The sequence below is a fragment of the Octodon degus genome, unplaced genomic scaffold (genome assembly GCF_000260255.1).
Source record: "Octodon degus isolate 3935 unplaced genomic scaffold, OctDeg1.0 scaffold00182, whole genome shotgun sequence".
NCBI lineage: Eukaryota > Metazoa > Chordata > Mammalia > Rodentia > Octodontidae > Octodon > Octodon degus.
The window spans coordinates 253,714-273,836 of NW_004524758.1; the positions used below are offsets into that span (position 1 = coordinate 253,714).

Consider the following 20,123-nt stretch of genomic DNA (forward strand, 5'->3'; position numbering starts at 1 on the left):
TAGGGTGGAGACATTTTGAGAACTTCAGAGCCTCTGTAGCGCTACCACAATCAGACTTCAAGGGCAGCAGGACCCTGAGACACCATCTCCCTCATCCCCGTGCTTTCAGCAACAGCACAACTCAGTCTCCCTGTTACTTGAGGACGTGACTTAGGGTTAGGAGGGAAAGTACCAGAATTTCACAACATTTTTCTACGAACACTTTATCTGTGTGCCTATCACCTACTCGAGAGTGTGAAAGATCTCTGAGCTGGTCCCTGATGCCTGAGCCGATTTTCGTCGGAGTACCTCTAGGAACCTCCACGTGTGGGAGGGGCTTTCAGGGCCCCAAGCCCTGCTGAGGGGCAGCTGTGATGTCCCAGGGACACCAAGCACCTCTCCTGCAGTCACTGCAGACAGCTGGTGGGCCGCATCTCCCTCGGAGCTCTGTCTGCCTCTGTTCCCCTCAGTCATTCCCCCAGACTGTCCCACCTTTCTAGGGTTTGATGCAGCCTGGCAGAGCACCTCTGGCTCCATGCTGGGTTCAGACCAGATCCTTAGGGAGCAGGAAGCGAAAGCTGTTCTCTGAACATCTGCTAAGATTATTTGTTCAGGACGAGTTTCCTGCCAAAGACTTGCAAACGAGGCCCCTTCGTCCCTGGTTTCTGTCCTCTGGGCCTTCTCACCCACGGGCCCAGAGCTTCCCTTTCTCTGTAGAAACACTGAGGCTGAATAACTCACCATTTGATTTTGCTGAAGACAGAGGGCAAGTCACAAATCACCAAGCTCAGGGCTCCTGAGAGGGGCTGGGAGGGAAGCTCCTACAGGCTGTGGTGCTGCTGCTGCCCTGCAGCATAGGGTGCACAGGGAAGGGCAGATGTACCAGGAGCTCGGGCAGTGGCTCTGAAGCCGCTGGCCAGAAGGGTGGCCTCCCAGGGCAGCTGCCTTCATCCTCCGTATGGCTGCCTGGCTGGAAGACAGCCCAGGAGTGAGACAGCCCTTGAGCAAGTGTTCTTCCATCTTGTAGAATTGTGGGAAAACTAGTTAGCATTTGGAGCCTCACTTTCAGGAGTGGCTCTGAATGAATTTTCAGTTTTCAGGTGGGAGCAGACAGCTCCAAAGATTATTTTCTCTTCCAAGGAAACTTGGTGATGTTTTTTTCCCGTTCTATCCCGAGCTGGAAGATTGGTGATTTAGGCACATATGTGCACAGGGCTAGGCTTGTGATAAATAGTCAGAGGAAGACAAGGGAAGGAAAGGGGCTCATTCCTTTATTTCACAGCTTCCTCCTCCAAAGCAAACAGGATTTATCTAGTAGCAATAACCTGCAAAAAGCTATGGAAATGGGCATCACACATGCAACTGCTGTATATATGTATATATAGTTCTGCTTGTCCCCTGCGACAACTGGAGCAGAACGGAAGGAGGACTGAGCCTCCGAAGGAGCCACAGCCCAGGCCCCAGGGCACAGGATTCCTGCTGGGCAAAGCAGAGCATCACTCCACTAAGAGGCCACACCAGTCCTCTTGGGGCTACCTGGGGACTTGGAGGCTGTCGTGGTGGACACAGCATCTTCAGATGAGGCATGGAGACCCAGGAACTCCAGGATGATGTCACCAAGGCAGAAAACTAAGTGTCTGAAACAAACAAAAGAGTACTGTGGAGGGGCCTGGCTCAGTCACGGCACAGGATCCCGCAGGCATGTGCTTTCTCTTCTCCCCAAGTCAGTACTTATAACCTAAGCAGCAACAGTATGATGAACAAACTGCCATGAAATCGATGCAGAACTACTGATGGCAAGAACGACACTTGAAACTGGACTTTTACACAAATTGACCTCTTTTTACAGAGCTACGTGAGCACATCAGACTACCCTGTGAGTTGGCAAGGGGCCACCTCGTGACGCCCGTCACTGACCGCTGCGGCTTCTCAGTGAGGCAAAGCCTGGAGGGCAGTCAGAGACCTCTGCTTTGGGGCTGGAGAGAGGGCTGCAGGGCTCCTGAGACCTGCCAAAAGCCTCTCCGCCTAAGGGATGCAGCCTAGCTAGCTCTCCTCAAGTACTCCTGCAGTCTTCACCCATCTTTTCGGCTCCCTTTATGAGACAACCTTACTATCTTGTCCATTCCATGGTAAGCAGACAGCCCTGATCCCAGCACTAGTCACAGCTTTGCTGTGAGCTCAGGAATTGCTGCATGGCAGGCACAGGTGCAGGGTGAACACAGGCTGGCTGGGGTTGCAAAGAAAGAACCACTCAGCACACTGAACAAGTCCAAAAGACACTTTCAGTAACGCACGTGAAGGCCTGTGTGGTGGCTGGCCCTGCGGGAGCTTACTACCGAAGCAACCTGCTCTGAAGCTGAACAGCGGAGTTCACACAGCGTGTGGAATCCAAACACGGCTGCTGTGGCCAAGGGTCCAACCAAGGCAAGCCACGCCCACCACCCGGTCCTTCACGCAGAAACCCCACATTCCTCATAGTGCAGGGTACATGGGCCTACCTGTTGATGAGGGGCTGCTGTAGGGACTCCAGGACGAGCGCCCAGCTCAGCCGGCATTTGTCCACTCCTAGGATCTCTACTAAGAAATCTGATGAGGGAAAAACAGAAGATTCCTGTATTACTGCTGAAGCCTTAGAGCTGAAAGAGGTTGTCCCCCAGGGTCTCAGCCATCTTACACAGGCTGGGCATTTCTGGTACATCTCCAACCTCATACCAATCTAAAATCCACACCATACAGAAATACATTTCCTTAAGTTACGCACCTAAATAAGAATGGGTCGCTAAGAAATAATTTTGTAAGCTGCCACAAAAGTGCAGGTACTACTTCTGAGGTGACAGTTCAGGCTGCAGCAGATAGGCTAGCGGGGTAAATGATAATACTCCTGCTCAGCGCAGAGTTTACTACTGCTCCCTGGCTACCCCTGCCTTCCCCGCTCTCTAAAACAACACAAAGGAAGAAATGGTTTCCAGGTGGGCCTCTAATGATCAAGTCGGAGCTTGTGCAGGATGTACCGCGTCCTTCTCTGGTCCCCAAACACCACGAGCTGTCCAATAACTCAGAGCCTGCAGCTGGTAAGAAGGCTCTGAGACCCGCTCCTGCGGCACTGCCTCTTGAGACCTGCTCGTGTGGTTCTACACCAGGTGCTACAGAACTCGCCCTAGAGCTGGGGTAGGGGGTAGCCAGGCGACACATGTCGCGCCCTTGCGATCCCTGAGCAGAACGGCAGCCACATCCGTCTCTCTTTAGCCCGGGTGTTAGCCTAGCCATATTCTAGGCCCGTTCAAAAATGGGAAGGATGTAGACAGCAGTGGCACAACAGTACAGGAAGACAGAGCTATCCGCAGACGTGGTCTCCTTGGGCCGCTTACCTGGCAGGACTCCCACAAGGCTCTGCAAAGCCTGTTTCTCGGTAGCCAGCTTCTGCTCCTGAGTCCTTACAGGTCGTGGAAGCTTAGGCAAGACTCCACCGGGCCAGATGGACTCCTGAAGAAGCTGCAGGTACTGCACCCACTGCTGTGGACACGTCAGGTTAGCCACCTGCACCTCTAGCCACCTGGCGGAGACGGGAAAGGACAGCTCAGGGAGGTCTGAAGGACTGTGCAGCAGGCAGCGGACTCCACGACTAGGTCTCCCCGAGGGTCACAGGCCGAGTGTGATCGCTCCAGGTGCTGGCATCACAAGGCGGGGACTTCCGCGGGCCGGAGCCCCGGAGAACGCAAGCGAGTGCCCTCGTGCCAGAGCCCCAGGGCAGGGCCCGCACCCGTGCCACCACGTGTGGACACAGAGGTGGCACTCATGAGCAAGGCAATGCGCTCGCCAGACGCTCAGTCTGCTAGAGTTTGTACTCGGGACTTGGAAGTCTGCAGAACTGTGAGAAACACATTTCTACTTCTTGGCCACCAGTTTATGATATTTTCTTAGAGCAGCCCTACCCTCGTGTGCTAAGCACAATCACACGAGCAACCTGAACAGGGCAAAGCAAAGTGCGCACTAACACGCACAACGGAAACTGAGGCAAGGCAACAGCCAGGAGTGGAGAATGGGAAGGTGTCACGTACGCAAGACACTTAGTATGCGGACTGTCATTTGCTCAATGGCCACAGCGAGCCACGAACGGCAGCCAGGTTCTGCAAAACGGGGCTGAGCAGCCTCAGCCGCAGGGAAGGGCGAGGCCGAGTCTTTCTGGCTCTGCCAGTGGGAAGATCTTAACCGCCTCAGTGTCCTGCACCCCAGCCTTCAGAGTAAGGGTTGCTGTTTTTATTTTGTACTAGGAGTCAAACTCAGGACCTCCCTCTTGCCAGGCAGGTGCTGTGCCACTGAGCTACAGCCCGACCCAGGGCTGGCGTTTTAACGAAGAAGCCCTCACCGCTCTCCCTCATTGCTCTGCTGCACACAGACTTCACAGCCCTTGCAGGCTGCGGCCTGCCTTGCCAGCGGGCCTCTTCTCTCCTGGAGCTGAGGTCTTGCTTTAATTCCACCTCTCCCACAAACCCTTCTAGACTGGCCCAGCTAAACGTACTCTCCATCTGCCTGGATGTCCGAGGGTGGAAGCTAGTATTTCACTCTGGAATATCAATTATTTTCTCATGTGCACAGAGCTTTCAACTGAACTGTATGTAAGTGCCACAAGAGCTCTGGGCCGCGATTCTCTTAAAAATTTACCAGTCAGTGCTCAAGAAGTGTCTGCAGGCTGCTAGCAACTGCTTTCATTATGAAAACTACTTCCTTGTGTTTTACCTTCAAATACTACTCAGTTACCTCCGACAGGCAGATCTAGAAAATCTGGAAGGCATTTCAGCATTACTCGTTCTCTCTGTTTCCCAGAGTGCCATGGTAGCTGGGGGGTGACCGTCGTGGTCTCTTTCCCATGAACTGCATTTGCACGGGCATGCCTACACTGGCCATGAATGGACCCTCAACTGTATGTACTCGCATCCAGAAGATGGCTCAGGACCACAACACATGGCCACTCATGCCACTGCTCCTACTCCCAAATTACTCGTCGCTCATCAAAGAGCAGAGGGGGCTGCCAAGGCAAACTTTATTTAACTGCAGCTATGCCAGACAGTCTGCATTCCAGTCAAGCTGGGCATTCCAGTCCTGGGGGCTACAATCCCCCAAGCCCAGGGCTCACAAATGAGTCTAAGAATAGCGTCTCTGAAAGGTAATAGCAGGGCAAGAATGGCAGACCTCGACGGAGATCAAGCGCGGCACAAAGCTGCTCTTGCCCAAAATAGTGCTCACGGTCGTGCCCGTTATTATTAGGGCCGCATCTCCTGTTCACAGGGCTTTTCATTCAGCGAGCCTAAGCCACCTGAGGAGAGGGAGCCAGGGGCACAGATGCTTGTTTCTGTTTATAGAAGAGGGTCACCGAAGGGAGGTAGCTGGGTCAGGCTCTCTGCAGGGGAGCAAGTAACCCACGGGCTCCCCTTGTTGACCTCGAGCGTGTGCTTCTGTGGTCCTGTGGACTGCACAATGTGCACGGGTGCTCATCTGAGAGACATGGGGGGGAGAGGTAAAGCCTTCTAACTGAAATCTTCAAAGACCCCAAGACTCCTAGACCTAGACACATACACCACAATTAGGTTTAGCCCATCTTCTCACTCAGACAGTGTACACAATAAGCTACTCTGCCCCTATTTCTGTCCTCTGGAGTCAAGAATGCCTGTGACTCAAACTCCTCCTCAAACTATCAGCATGCATACGGTTCTTCCCAGACTCATCATTAGAGCATAGCTAACCAAGCACCTCGGTGGTCTTCCGGCCGTGTCTCACAGGACAGAGGCTGATGTCTTTGGCATGACCATTCAACTCATCCAATGGGGACATGACCTTAACTGCAGTATGGCCAGCATGTCCTCTGCTCTCTTCCAAGGTGAGTTTCATCTCATACACATGATGAATGCCAAAGAAATTTTAATACATGGCCAAGTGTGAAGGCACGCAAGTGTCTAAGACCTCGACTGACTGAACTCTAAGAGGGAAGGAAGAATCAAAGTCTGTAAAATCCAGATTAGCCTCCTGTTGGTCAGAATGATTCAGCAGGCGGAATAAGCCTAGGGGAGCTCATGAGGAGAGTGACTGGCAGGACCAAAACCTGTAAATAAGGCATCAACTGCAAATGCAGAAAGACACCATGCAGGCCTATCAACCTGAGGCCTGGTGCTGGTCCACGGAAGGCCCTGGCTGGCAGATGTAGGAATAGAACACATGACACAAGACACACGTAGACCAAAAGAAAGAAAAGCTTTGGGCCTACAAAGAGGAGTAGGTTCGAAGGTGGCTTCCACCTTTGAGAGTTACGGAGTCAGCCTTGTTATTTTCCAACACGCCAGCCTACATGTTTGCGCCCATGAGACCTAAACCTGTGCGGATTTCTCCTCTTGCCCAGGTTCCTCCCTCGCTCAGAAAACGACGGTCAATCTCCAGAAACCTGGGCTCAGCCGCCTCACTTCCTGACCCCAGGCAGCCTGGGCGGGAGTCTCGGGGCGGCACAGCTCGCCTGTGAGCAGAACTCCTGAGAGCTCATCACGCATGAGAAGCACTTGAGTCTGGAAGGGGCAGTGACAAATCTCAGAGCAGGAGGCCCCTGCCCCGCCTCCACCCCTGCAGTGCACTTACTACAGTCTGTGAGCTGGCGTCAGTCTCTAAGACATGCTTCGCATCACCTGCAAGGCCTTTTAGGCTGCTAATGGCTAGATTTGGGGGTCTGGTATAACTGTCCTGCTTGATTCCTAGGCGAACCAAATGGCCACCGGCTCCTGACAGCAGTGAAAGGGGCGGGGGGGATGCCTTCACCCATGGAGCCCATCTCTCCTCCCCACCCCATCTTCCCTGCCTCTGACTGCTTCTTCCTACGTGAGGCTCTACCCCCACCACTACCGCCATTTACTTGGTCCTGCTCGCTTTACTCAGAGACTGTGAGAACAGGGAGGACAAAGAGCCCAGGTGCGTGGAGCAGAGGAGACACTGGCCTCTGCCCCTCCCTGTGAGCGCCCTCCTCTCCACCCCAGGGAGAAGGTCATAAGCCGTGTGTGTCCTCACGGCTCTCTGAAGGCGAGAGATGGGGCTTCTGCATCCCAGGAGCGCGGGCGGCGTCCGTGTCTGCACTGTTCAAACTGCGAGCTGTGCGTCACCAGCACTCACATCGTGTGTTTTACTGTTTGTGGCATTAAGCATCAATCAGCTGTACTGAGTGCCCATTACTCTTGGGCTAAGAAAGAGCGAAAGCGTCAAGGAGGGCACGCATACCTATTCTACTACTATTTACTATAAAATACTTATAATAAACTAAGTACAAATGCTATATAATACAAAACACATGAGGTAAATATGCTAAAATAAATGCAGCAGAGAATAGCCTCGAATGCCCCGTTTATTTTCCCTTACTATTTCAGTTCAGATACTGCTTTGGGGATCCTTGCTTCTATTATTCTACCTTTGCCCACCCCCGCTAAAAGGAAGAAGCCCAAAGGAACTCTATGCTGTCAAGCCCCTGAGGGGACCCAGAAATAGTCAACAACATGAAGAAATGACGGACTGACACCGACACGTTCAGAGGCTGCTCGCACGCCAGGCACGGAAGAAGGGAGGGATGGAAGGGGCGCTTGCCATGGCCCCAGAGCCGCACGCTGCTCCACGATCAAGGGAGCTGGCCGGAAATAGTTACAGATGGAGGCACGGAGCAGCGGCTAAAAAGGACACAGTTTAATGCGAGGGCTTAAGATGGCACTTCAAGGTTAGCAGAAGGTCATTTCCCATCAAAATAGAAAAATCACATCTCCCGAGGAAGGGGAGAGACTTCAGAGACCACGTAAGCCACTTAGCTAAACTGCTTTTACTTCTGCTCTGTGAGAGCTGCTATGGTCCTAAGTGAGGAAGGGTCCTGAATCAGCAGGGCTCTTGGGAGGTCAAAGAGGAGGAGAGGGAAATCCTCAGAGAGAAAGGACTCAGCAGAGCAATCACAATCTTCCAGCACAAATGCCCAGTGAGGTCTCTCAGGGCGACACTCCCTGCAGCCTACTTGTCCTCGGGGCTGTACAGCAGAGACATCCCCTGGGGGATTATGTTTATACTCCATCCTAAGGCACTGCACACCACTCAAAGAAAACAGATGGTCAGGGTAGAGCTGATCTTTAGCAGGCCCTTCCGAGGTTTAGAGACAGTGTCTGTCACCCTGAATAGACTACCCAGGTGGTGCCGACTCATCGTGCTGCCCTCCTGTGTTCCCAGGCAGGGTCTGCAACCGTGGCAGCGTGGACTCCGTCGTGGTGCTGTCTGTGTGGGGTACATGGTCAGAGCATTCCTTCTTCCTTAGCCCCAGCAGACGGAGGTGGTGAGAGTCAACACTACCTGCAGGCACGGCCACACATCCTGGAGGACGAACAGCTCCAGCCGAGAACCACTGCCTCTGACCGAGGGCCTTCCTGATCTAGTGTGCTGGGCTGCCCTCACACCCATTTCAAACCTGGATGGTCACATCACAATTTTTCAAATCATGAGCTATGTATCACTAGAATCCACATCATCTGTTACACTGTTTGTGGCATTACTTTAAGACATCTAAATAGAAAGAAAGAACAGAAAATATAAAAGTACAATACCTGTTTTGGGATATTTTTGTGTCACACATACATATACATTAGATGTACGTGTATGTGTGTGCGCTTGCACTTCCAATAGGCTGCAGTGTAAAATTTTTTTCTTACTGTGGATTAACGTTTTTTATAAAGTTTGAAAAACACATATAAACTAAATGACTAGGAATTCTGAGAGAAGAGAGGAAAGAGTACAAGTCCCCTTTCTAGCTTCCTGGAAACAATTGCACTTCCACCCTCTGCCCTAGCTCCCACTGACAGTGGCCTGGCCACGAGCACCATATTCTGTGTGCTGCTCCTTGTCCCTTGCTCTACGCTGGTGCATCCAGTAGACCAATCTACAGAGTGGGAAAGCAAGAAGGTCTTGGGGGTGTAGACACAAGGCAGCTCCCATTAAACAAGCTGCTTCTGCCAACTTCACCTGTGACAGAAGTGACACTTCTCCTCTCTCTGAAGCCCTTTCCAGGCCTCTGTCTCCCTGTATGGCCTCTCCTGTGTTTCCAGGCAGCTCTCCCTGTGAGCTCCGCTCGGGGCCTCCGTTCCCAGGCTATCCCTGGTTGCGCACTGTGTCTGAGAAAGTCCAGCACTGCCGCCCTCTGACCGTGTATCTAGGTTACCGTGCTTTCCCGCCCCGTGCAGGGGAACAAGGAGGAAGTGGATTCTGAGGGCCAGAAACTCCAGCTCCTTCCCCACGACTATTGTGAAACGGAAGGTGGCTCAGGGCATGCAGAATTTCTTGACTTCGGCTTGTATCTTTTCAATCACAGTTCCTTGGCTTGACACACGTTAGCCAAAAGAAGACTTTATAAACGCCACAACTGCAGCATCTGCATACGTATACTTTCAGATCTAGCAAGGTCTTCTTTTTGTTTAGTAAAGTGTAAGCCACAGATGTACAATTACCATGAATTCAGAGGTCAAGGACTCTTAATCCAGGAAAGAACTTCAAGAACTCTGTCGATCCTCAGAGGCCATCTTCTCCAGCCTCGTGAATCCCACATGAAAGCATCCTGACCCACTAGGGAGGCCTCGGAGCAGGAGTAGCACACGCCCCCACATTTGAAGGAAACCTAGAGGCCCTCGCTGGAACCTTACTTTCTGTTATCCTTTAGTTCTACTTCAGTGTTTCTCAGTTCTTGTTAGACCATTATCCTTGATAAAGAAAACAGAAGAGCCTAGTCAACAGAAGTCACTGAACGCATGAATAAACACTTTCTCAATGTAACCAATTAATACTAGTTAACGCTATCCCAAATAACGTGCCTGCGTGTTCTTATTGGTTGGCTGTTTCTGAAAGCCTTTCTCCTCGGTGTTTTATGCTCAGCTTTGGCTCTCCCTATATTTCAGTGGCTGGACACTGTTCCTCATAGTCCCTCTGCAATGCTAAGGATGCACACGTTCGCTTGGGCTCTGAACTCAGTTAGCAGTTTGGTTTCAAGCTGTTAAGCTGCTCAGTTTTTCTCCAGGACAAGCATCTGTTTGCTTACTCACTCATTAAACACACCCAGTGCTGAGCTTCTCGCAAATGCCAAGAGAACGAGATGGTAAAGTCTGAGGACAGGAGCCCTGACTTAACGCCTGTGCTGTCTCCTCTGGCCTCTCCCGTAATAGCCCAGTCACACGGAGTCACTGAATGCATCTGTCCTGTTCCAGACTTCCAGAATACCTTCCGCCAGAATGTTAAGTTCACTTGTTATCACAGCATACAAAGCAGGCACAGGGTCTTATTAGGCAGCTCGGGCTCGTAGTGATCCTCCTATTTTCAGCCTCCCTGCTATGATTACAGGCGTGCACCACCACGCTCAGACTCGGTGGCCAGCTCAGTGTGCCCGGGGGTGGGGCTGGTGCAGCATGTGGTGCTGGGGATCGAACCCTGGTCCCTGCACTTGCCTAAGCAGGTGCTTAGTCTGCTGAGCTATCTCACCGGCCCTCAAGGAGTATTATTTTTAAGCTTACTATTAGGTTCCCTTGTGAACTGTTCATCCACTTGTGTTCCTTTCAGTGTCAGCAGATTTCCACAACTTCTAGTTGTAACTTTACTAAGTTTGTGTCAACTTCTCTTCCCTGCAGAGACGAGTCTTCTGCAGAGCATATTCTTCTACTTGTCTTCACCTGTGTTCTCCCTGTAGTTTGGAGCCCACCCTGTGAGTTACCGTATGCCATGGCACAAAAAGATTAAAAAAATTTTCCTTGGTAGCAATTACACAGTTAGCTACTCCATACTTTCCTGCTTTTCCCAAAGACTGCCACAAGAAAAGATGCAAACATTATCTGGACCTTAGGTGTTCCATTAGAAATCTCGTAATAGTGACAACAAGGACTTTCAGACTGCTTTTGTGCAAAGTGCCTGGTTCTTCACCTGCGTCTGCCAGCATCTGCAGCTCACCCAGGCCGACACCTACGCCTCCGTTTGCACCCATCTCCTGTGCAAACCACAAGCCAGCCATTCTCTCCTGCCGTTATCTCTGACTGCAGAACAACAGGCCTGATAAACAAGTGCCTGCTACCCACTCATCACGGAGACCCCAACGTGTACAATGCTAAGGAGGAAAGCACTACTACCATGGCAGAGTTGGCAGAAGTCTCAGCCCATAGTTAGGTGGTTGGCTCCAAGGCAGGGGGCAGGGCACAGGCGAAAGAGCTCATGGCAGGATAACAGGAAGCAGAAAGAAACCAAAGGGGGGCGGTGGGGGGGACCTCCTCCGACAGGGTCTCAGCTCTAAACACGGTGGTGGACTAACACACGGATAAGTACCAGGCCCCATCATCCAGTCACCTCCCAAACAAAGCCCCACCTCTGAGCACACGAGGCTTCGGGGCGACAACCAGATATGAACTGTCAGCTACTCTCTAGGTAATAGCACTTCACTATGGAAGCTATAGACAAGGCCTCTCCCGAACAACCCTGGGAGGATGATCAACCAGACCATGGCTGGACAGGCCGCACGAGTCCACATGCTTCTGGGCTTCTGTCTCTCTGCTTCGGAGCTCGCACCAGTGCCCCAAAGCCAAGGCTGAGGACACTGGCCCCTTGCGTTCCCCATACAGACGTGCTGATCGAAATTCCTTCCCGCCTTTGGCAACATTCATCTGGCAAGCTGGGATGGGGGCAGAGCCTCGTCTGCTGGTCTGTCCAGGGCTGCATCCTTGGTCCTGGAATTCTGGTGACACCAGAGAAACAGCCCAGGTGTCATCACTTGTTTTTATACAAATAAGGTAGTCATACTCTCTTGGCTCAATGGGCACGACGGACTTTTAATCATGATTCAGATATACTGCTCATGTCTATGGCCACGCCGCCCTGGCACACCCGATCTCATCAGACGTACGCTCGGAAGGCTCCACACCGCCCAGCCCGGGGCTTCCTCTGCCCTTTCCTAATCCACTACCACAGATCTTAACAGTCCTGGGCTCTGGCTGCTCCCACCTCCTCGGCACCTGGACAATTCATCCCTCACCTACCACCTAGACAGCCGTGAGCTCAGCTGAGGTCGGCCTCACCTTTTACCTCCACAGATGCTCCCTTCCCAGCTCCCTGGCGCCAACTTCCCACTTCAATTAATCTTCTCAAGCACTAGTGAAGAGGTCTTTCTAAATTATGAATGTCATCGTCCTGTAGCTGTGTCCATCCTGTAAACGGCATCCTGCTAAGTGGGGGGAGATGGCTGTCTGACTTGTGAAGGACCCAGCGGCTGCTGTAAGTCAGCGGCCATGCGGCGCTTCAGGCTGACGCAGGCGCACCACAAATCCCTAGGCACGCCCAGTCGCCTGAGTTCCTCAGACTCGCTCCACTGTCCCGCCGCTCTCCTCCCAGGGTCTGCAGTCAGCCCCTCACTTTGTGCTTAGCACATGTTAAGTGTGACAGGGTTCAATGCGAGTTTCCACACATGTATACAGTATACCAGATCAAACCCACACCCCTCCAAGCTCTAGCATCACTACTACTGTATCTCCAGGCCAACTTTAGCATCCACGTGTGACGGAACACGTGGTACTGGTGTCTCTGCAGTGGCTTACTTCACTTAATGTAACGGGCTTGTTCCACCCATTTCACTGCAAGTGACAGGGTCGCCTTCTTATGGCTGCAGAGTTCTCTCTTATGTGTACGTACCACGTTTTTTCCTCTGCTGATCTGCTGACGGGCAACTGGGCTGGCTCCATGTGTTAGCTACTGCGAACAGCGCGGCCCCAACACACATGTGCAGTGACAGCGGCAGGATGGTGTGCTGCCTTCCTTTCCTTCGGCTACATGCCCAGGAGTGCGAGAGCAGGGTTATATGGGGTAGCTCCAGTCTGTTTTTTGAGGAAGCGCCATACTACTGTTCTCTGTAGTAGTTATACTAATTTATACTCACAATAACATAGGAGGCTTTCTTTTTCTGACATATTCATCAGCACTGCCTGTTTGTTTTTCCGCTAACACCCACCTATCTTCGCTCACTCTCTGAGCTACATATGACTTCACATGCCCCTGAAACCGTTCCCTGGGTGCCTTGCAACTATTTAATCTCTTCTCGGAATCACATAGTTTTTAAATTCAATTTTACACTAGAACTCCTTATTTGTAAGTTTGCATGTCGAATTGGATATTCAACTTTCTATGGGAGGTGCTTGGGGTCTTTTTATGTATTTGTGTCTGTCAGGTAATACAGAGCCTAGCATAGGAAGGGAATCAATAAATACTAATTCATAAGTGAATTACTGCCATATATGGTACAAAGACAGTATTAAAGTATGGCATACAGCTCAAAATAAGCTTGCAGAAAGCACACATCCCATTATTTAAATCAGCCGAAAACGTTGCTTGATTATTCATGCTGATGGAGAAAGAAACGATACGTCCTAAAACTCCGCGACACCACAGACAGCCTTTGTACTTGGCATTTCATAAGCATGGCTTTGAGCACTTGGTTCTAAACTTCAGATTTTCTTTCCCGATGAACTTCGTTGAAGCTAATAATAAGATTGGGTCTTGGGCCAACGCGCCAGCTGCGTCTGAGGTAAGGAGTCGGCAGATGGAGAAGGAGGGCTGCATCAAAATATTCCATGCAGCGGGTGGCTCGCACCTAGCTGTGCACTCCTCAGGAAGCTGAGAGAGACGCAAGGCTGGCAAAGGTCAGCCAGGCTTCCTTTGTGGCACACCAGAAGCCCTACAGAAGAGAGACGGCTGCAAGCAGCCTCTGTTTTGCTAATTTTCCTGGCACGCAGGCCCAGAAGACAGAGGCGGCTGATAATCAAAAGCAAAGCACGGTTACGAGGACTGTAGTCACGCTTGTACTTGGGGACGTGCCTGTGATGTTGGAGCAGCATCACCGATTCCCGCCCATTATCTGGAGGTAGAAGAAGGGGAAAGGGAAAGACCAAAGGTTGGACGATCTTTCGGATACACACAGAACAGAAGGCAGGCACTGGCGACCTCTTCTGCAGAGCACCTCAGTGCAAGGGGAGGGCGAGCTCCAGCCACCTGCTCTGGTGTCACTAAGGTGGCCCTCTTAGCATTCCACGTGGAAGTATTACGTAAACCTGATGCGCTCTACAGACTTCACCCCCACTCCCACAACCCCCCCCCAACCCCCACGAGGTCCTGACGCACTAGTTAGGACCTGAATTCCAGCTTCCTTCTCCATGAAAAGGTTAATTCTTGCATGACTTTCTTCACACAGTTACCACTAAGATCAAATGAGATTCTGAAAGTGCTTTTATGTATGTGCATGAGACAGAGAACAAACACACCTGTCGACCTTGGCTTCCAATTCCCATGGAGCGTCACCAAGTGCAGTGAACTGCATGACAGCAGGATCCTGAATGAGCTAGGCTTTCCTGTAGGGAACGCAGTCCGTCCTGGCAGGCTCAGGGAATTCGTGCAGGACAGTGACCCTTGGGCCTGGCTGGCTGTGTGGGGAAGGACCGCACCAGAGGGAGCGGGAGATACGAAAACTGTTTCAGAATCCTTAGAACTAAGCTTCAGTGGACTCAACAAGGAAGCTGCACTGAAAGCAGACAGGATCTAGAAGCCTGGCCTCGCTCCTCGGCTCCGTGTGCACAGGCAGCCTGGCTCACACTCAGGCCCCAGGTAGCTATCCTGAGCCTGCCTTTCTTTCTCAGCCCTGGGTGAGGGCAGGTAGATGGCCATGCCACATCACAGCAAGGTAATTCAAATGACCACCTATGCAGAAGAAAATCAAGTCTGCTGGAGGGGAAAGGGCAGGTGGAAGGTGCAAGGTCCTTAGGAAGCAAAGGCACGGAGCAGGGAAAGGCAGTAACTCAGTGGTTGTCTGGACAACCAGAGGCCCTGCCGGACCTAGTTAGTGCCTCTGCCTCTTGGGCAGAACGCCAGGCTCTGCTGGGGTACAGCAGGTCTGGGCTGGGCCAGGAGGAGGGGAGGGCAGAGGTGATACATAGCAGGGGAGGGACAGCTATGTGCTCGCAGGAGGAGCTGCCCTCCACTCCTCCAGACCTCCAGGAATCTAGGGGTGCCAGACAGAGTGTGCTCAGGTCTTATCTGAAGACGCTTCTCTAAGGGTGCATAAATAAGTGGAAACAGAACGAGTGCAGGCAACACTACGACAATGGTTAGAGGATAGAAAAGACCAGCCTAGAGAACAAACAATGAACGAGTATATGTCTGAAATACAGAAGCACGGAAAAACACAGGGCTGGGGGTTGGAAGAGAGGGAAGAGTGGCCAGAACGACAGAAGAACCACTTGTGCGGAAGAGTTACTGGAAGTTTCCAGTTATGCTTCCAGTAGGGTAGAGGGCCACTTACCCTAATTCTAAGGGTACGAAGGCCTGGTGGCGGCAGGGCCAGAATTCGCTCTACCCTGGGGCTTTGGGGATGCCTGGGGTCGGCAGAAATATGGAGAAGTAAAAACCTAAAATTAAAAAAAGAAAGAAACCACAGAGGAAGAGGAGGTTGTTGGAGGATTTACCTTGCTTCACTTACAGAGCAAACCTGCCCGCCCCCCAAATCCCTTCACGCAGCATCACCTGACAGCTGGACTATGGTGCATTTCCCACTGTTCTCCCCGAGTCACGCCCTATTCTAGTACCCAACAAGCCCAACTCCTCACTGGTACTCGGCAAGGCCCCCAGGACAGAAATAATGATCAAAACGGGCTGGAGGTGAAGCCCAGTGGAACTTGTCTAGTGCATGGGGAGCCCTGGGTTCATACTCCAGCATACCCCTACCCCCCAAAAGAAAAATGATCAAAACTAAGTAGGTATTAACTTGCGGGTTCTTCTCTAAAACCAGCTTACAGGAAAGAGCCAAGCAATCTACGTTTATAGCCGAAAGCAACAGGAAGGCTCCTCAGATGTAAGAGGGTGATAAGGTCCCCAACATCAGCACGCCCCAGCAGTGCCAACTTCCCCCCTAACCACTTCTACTCCACCCAGGTCTCCAGTGCTTCGGGACCCAGGGAGGCCCTGCGTCAGGCCAGGCAGCACAGAGAGCGTCACAGAACTCTTTCATCTGAGATGACCAAAAGGCCTCAGCACCACCATAGCCCTCTGGTTCACTCTGTTCTGAACAGATTCTCTCCAACACTGAAGTTTTAAGGGATGGAATCTACTCAGAGGGGCAACTGCTGGCAGCGCACGCTGCTCAGCAAACAAGGATACACCGGAGACCCCTCAGAAAGGAGGAGAGGGTGAACGATGAAACACATTCGGCGAGTCTAAAAGTCACTAGCTCTACGGAGTGGGTGCATTCACAGAGCAAGAAGGACACGGAACCACTTGGATTCTGTCGCTCTCGGTAACTGCTGAACAAATCTGTCCACAAAGGCCGGCGATGGGTTCTGCTTAGCCTGCAGCGCCACCTGGTGCACAGAGGGAGAATTCCTGCACTTAGGCCTCCGTAACAGGCCAGTAGTTGGGTGGCCTTCCCATGACATATTTAAAGCAACAAAATAACAGACAGGCTGGCCAATATTCAAAGTATGCCCAAAGGTTATTTAAAGGTGAAGTAATAATCCTTTTCCTCTTTTAGTAAGTTTTACTGCCTAGAATATTCTTTGGCCTCAAGCAGTTTAAAGGATACTTGTCTTCTAAGATCTAGCTCTAAATGCACACCTTCCTCTGTAAGTATTCCCTAAAGATCACCCCCAGATTATCTCTTATCCTACAACTTCATGAGTGAGGCAAAGATTGAGAGGAGACTGACTGAGAGGCAAAGGGAGATGGAGTCACCTCTCCAAGTCAGCCAGAAAGTCAGTCCTGCGTGATTGGATTCAGATCTGGCTTCTAGGCTCACACTGCTTCTTTGCCACATGGAAAGGCAGCGCTCTGGAAGGTGTAGCAGCAGGCCAGCCCGGCAGAGGGCGAGCTCGGCGGGTCCAGGACGGTGGAGGGCATTGGGTATCTCAGAAGAAGGGTGTCAGTAGAAGGTCTGAAGGCCCGACAGGAAAAGCTGCCCCGCAGGCCCACCTCAGCTCCGGAGAGGGAGCTGCGCAGGGAACTGCAGAAGGCACATGCGCTACAGAGAAGGGAGTGCGGTTCTGTTTGCAGTTGTGCTTCCTGCCCCTCAGAACTGCTGAGGAACCCCTGAGGTCCTCACTAAGTAAACAACGGGACTGACTGAGAGGAACGGCGTGTGAACTTCCACATTCGCTCACTGGGAACAAGCTCAGGAAGGCCCTTCTGGGTCTCGGAAGATGTTTACAGTCGGAAGTCCCAGTCCCTGCCCTCTGGAGTATGACTTAGTCACCTAAAGCTGCACGAAAACAGGAGGCTCTCAGCTTCCTATTTGTAGTTCCAAACGGGCAAAGGCCACAATAACACGAGTTGGGGTAAGGAGCGGCTCTGGAGTCCCAGCGTCACGATGCCGCTGTTTCGGTCACTGCCAGTGTATTGCCCCTGCGTGCAAGGGGACTGCGAGCGCAGGCACACAGGGCACAGGCACAAGGCAGCCAGCCACCAGCGACCACCAGCTGGCAGGACCTCAGCAACACGTTCCTGTGCAGACACTCAGGATAGGACAGGGCAGGCGAGACGGCCTGAGCCCACGATGCAGAGTAAGTGACACCCGAGAAGTCAGGCAGAGCCTGGGAAGAGTGCGTAAGCTCTGGGGCCTACGGGGTCAGGAGCCTCCGCTGGCCCAGCCCAATGGAGGAGGCATGGGACAAGCAACACTCCTCCCTGAGGAGACAATGCAGTCTGAGCAGCCAGCGCTGCACAGAATTAATTTTAGCACCTTGAAAAACAACCCAAGTCACAGGCCCGCAGATAACCTGGCAGAATCTGAAGACCGAGTTCTAGTTAGCTTACTGGGGGCCCCTCATCCTTCTGGGAAGTTGTGCACAGTGGAAGTATCAGGTGTGATACATGGTGGGGGACCGGACACGATCCGGAAGAAAAAGGGTGAAGGAAAACCTGCAACCTGTGTTTCCCGGGTACCTCTGAATCTCCACCCTGCTACCCTTCACATCGTGGACAGGACGTAGATACCGAGAACTACGGGAGCAAGCTGGCCCAGGCTCCGGCCCAGGCGCCCAAGAGTAAACCAGGACACGGAGATGGAACTGAGCTAGCTACCATCAGATGCGGGGACACGGGAGACCAGCCAGGGGGAAAGCAAGAGACGGGACAGGAACAAAGCACAGGGATTTGAAATGAGGCCAATAGTAGAGGCCTCTGCTTCCTCAAAGGGGAGGCCGGGTAGGGCACAAAGGGCACTGGTGCTGAGGGCAGGGTGAGAACGTGGCCTGCTCGATGTGGAAATTCGTAGTGGAATGGCTTTTGGGCAAGCTACTTCCTCTGAATATAATTTTCTTTGTTTTTTACAATGTGGAAATATGTGTCTCTTGCTAACTCATGAACTGCACACCACTGTTCCATAAATGTGCAACTGCTTACCAGGTACTGCTAGCGTGGGCCACGCTGGCTCCTACACTTTCCCACTGTCACTGCTTGCGCCCTGCTGGTGGCTGCCTACAGCTCCCCTTAAGAAATAACCAGTGTCCAGACCCCTCATGTGCGTGCTGCTTATACAGGCCCATTAAGAAAGTCCCTTGGCATTAACCCAGCTGAACACCTGTGACTCTGGAGTGACGAAGAGGACCCTGAGCGTTCATGGCCAGCCACTCGCAACTGCCCTTGGGGGGCAGACAGCCCCTTGTAGCGCAGCACTCCTCAACGGCCCCAGCTCTTACCACAGCCTTCCCCCGACCTTGCCTAGGAGGTGGTTTGTGGAGAGACAGGTTTTCTCAGGAATCAACTCCATGGCCTGGCTTAGGTTCCAGAACTTGCCATTTAGTTCTCCCTGTGTGTACTTCTTATTGGACTCCTGACATCTGCACATTTTCTTGCTTTAAATTTTCTGACTTTACATATATTTTATTCTCCTCTGCCTAAAGATTGCAGCACCTTCCCTTTTCCCCCTAAGTAATTCTAAGCGCACACACATGCACACACATATACACTTAAGCTTACTCCTTAACTAAGAAATCTTGAGGATGATGCCAGGAATGTGTCTACTGCCCTTTGACAAGGGTCTGATGCCAACCTCAGGGCCGTGGGGAGGGCAGAGCCACGGACGTGGCATGCGCGTACTCCACTGCTGGCCTGGCTCCTATTTTTATCATGGCATGGCTTTGGGCATCCAGGCAGCTGGTCCAGCTTCTTCTCATTCCTTTACTCTACATCAGACTCCAAAATAATCCCACCCTTACCTTGGCTGGATCCTCCTTCCCCAAACCTACCATCAATGGAGCACCACACATCTCTCCTCTTTCCCTGCAACCCACACCAGCGCAGAGAAGCTTCCCAGTGCCCTGCCCTGACTGTGATGCTGTAAGCACGCTGTCAAGACTTGTAGGTTTTCAGCTACAGGCCCTTTTCACAAGCCGGCTGCCCTCCTTAGCGTAGACTGCTACACAGACTCCCGTTCCCCTCCCAAACAAGGAGGTCTCTGTGTTACATAATTGGATGTTCCCAGCACAGAAGCTGACATACGAGGTCAGGCACGCATGCGTGTACGACTTGCCTTTGACTTAACAATGCCTTTTTTGGGCATCTAACTTCTCGTGGGCTCCCTTCCCCAACTCCTTTCACACTATGAACTACCAGGAGAGATTTATAAGCCTGGCTCAGATCAGAACGCCTCCAACCTTAGCTTAGAAGATGGGGTCATGAGGTTGACTTTACTTTTTTTCCCCCTTCCAGACCAGAGAGAGTATGCTCCTAATTTGGCAGAGGTCCTGGGAATCCAAGGCAGTCATGCACATAGGTCTTTTAAGGAAACCAGATGAGTGAAGGAGCTGGAAGCAGAAGAAATAAATGTCTTTCTGGAGACAATAATGCTGGAGGCTATGAAAGGGGGCGACACACCTAAACCCAGGTGGCTGAGCCATTCCCGATCCCGGACTCCACTGCACTCGAGATAACTGGAGGAGTGGCTGCAGCCACTGGTGGTACCAGGGCTAGCGACCCTGCCACACAAAACACAGAACTTAAAGGAAGAGAGACTAAGTGTCATGCAAAAGGACGTGGCTCAGTCCCTGCAGTGTCAGAGAGAATAAACAGGCGGCTCCTGGACTGCTGTCATG

General features: G+C 52.0%; 1 protein-coding gene across 3 annotated transcripts in view; it reads right to left on the reverse strand.

The window, feature by feature from the left end:
- Positions 1 to 1,216: 1,216 nt before the first annotated feature.
- Positions 1,217 to 20,123, reverse strand: part of Snx19 (sorting nexin 19) — a 40,435-nt gene continuing 21,528 nt past the window's right edge. For 2 of the 3 annotated variants that reach the window (XM_023703842.1, XM_004643682.3), the window contains exons 9-11: positions 3,348 to 3,532; positions 2,478 to 2,565; positions 1,217 to 1,616 (exon numbers count right to left, since the gene is read on the reverse strand). In XM_023703842.1, coding sequence (XP_023559610.1) covers positions 1,484 to 1,616; positions 2,478 to 2,565; positions 3,348 to 3,532 — 406 coding nt within the window. In that variant the 3' untranslated portion in view covers positions 1,217 to 1,483. The remainder of the gene's footprint in view (positions 1,617 to 2,477; positions 2,566 to 3,347; positions 3,533 to 20,123) is intronic. The other variant, XM_023703843.1, reaches the window with a different exon arrangement.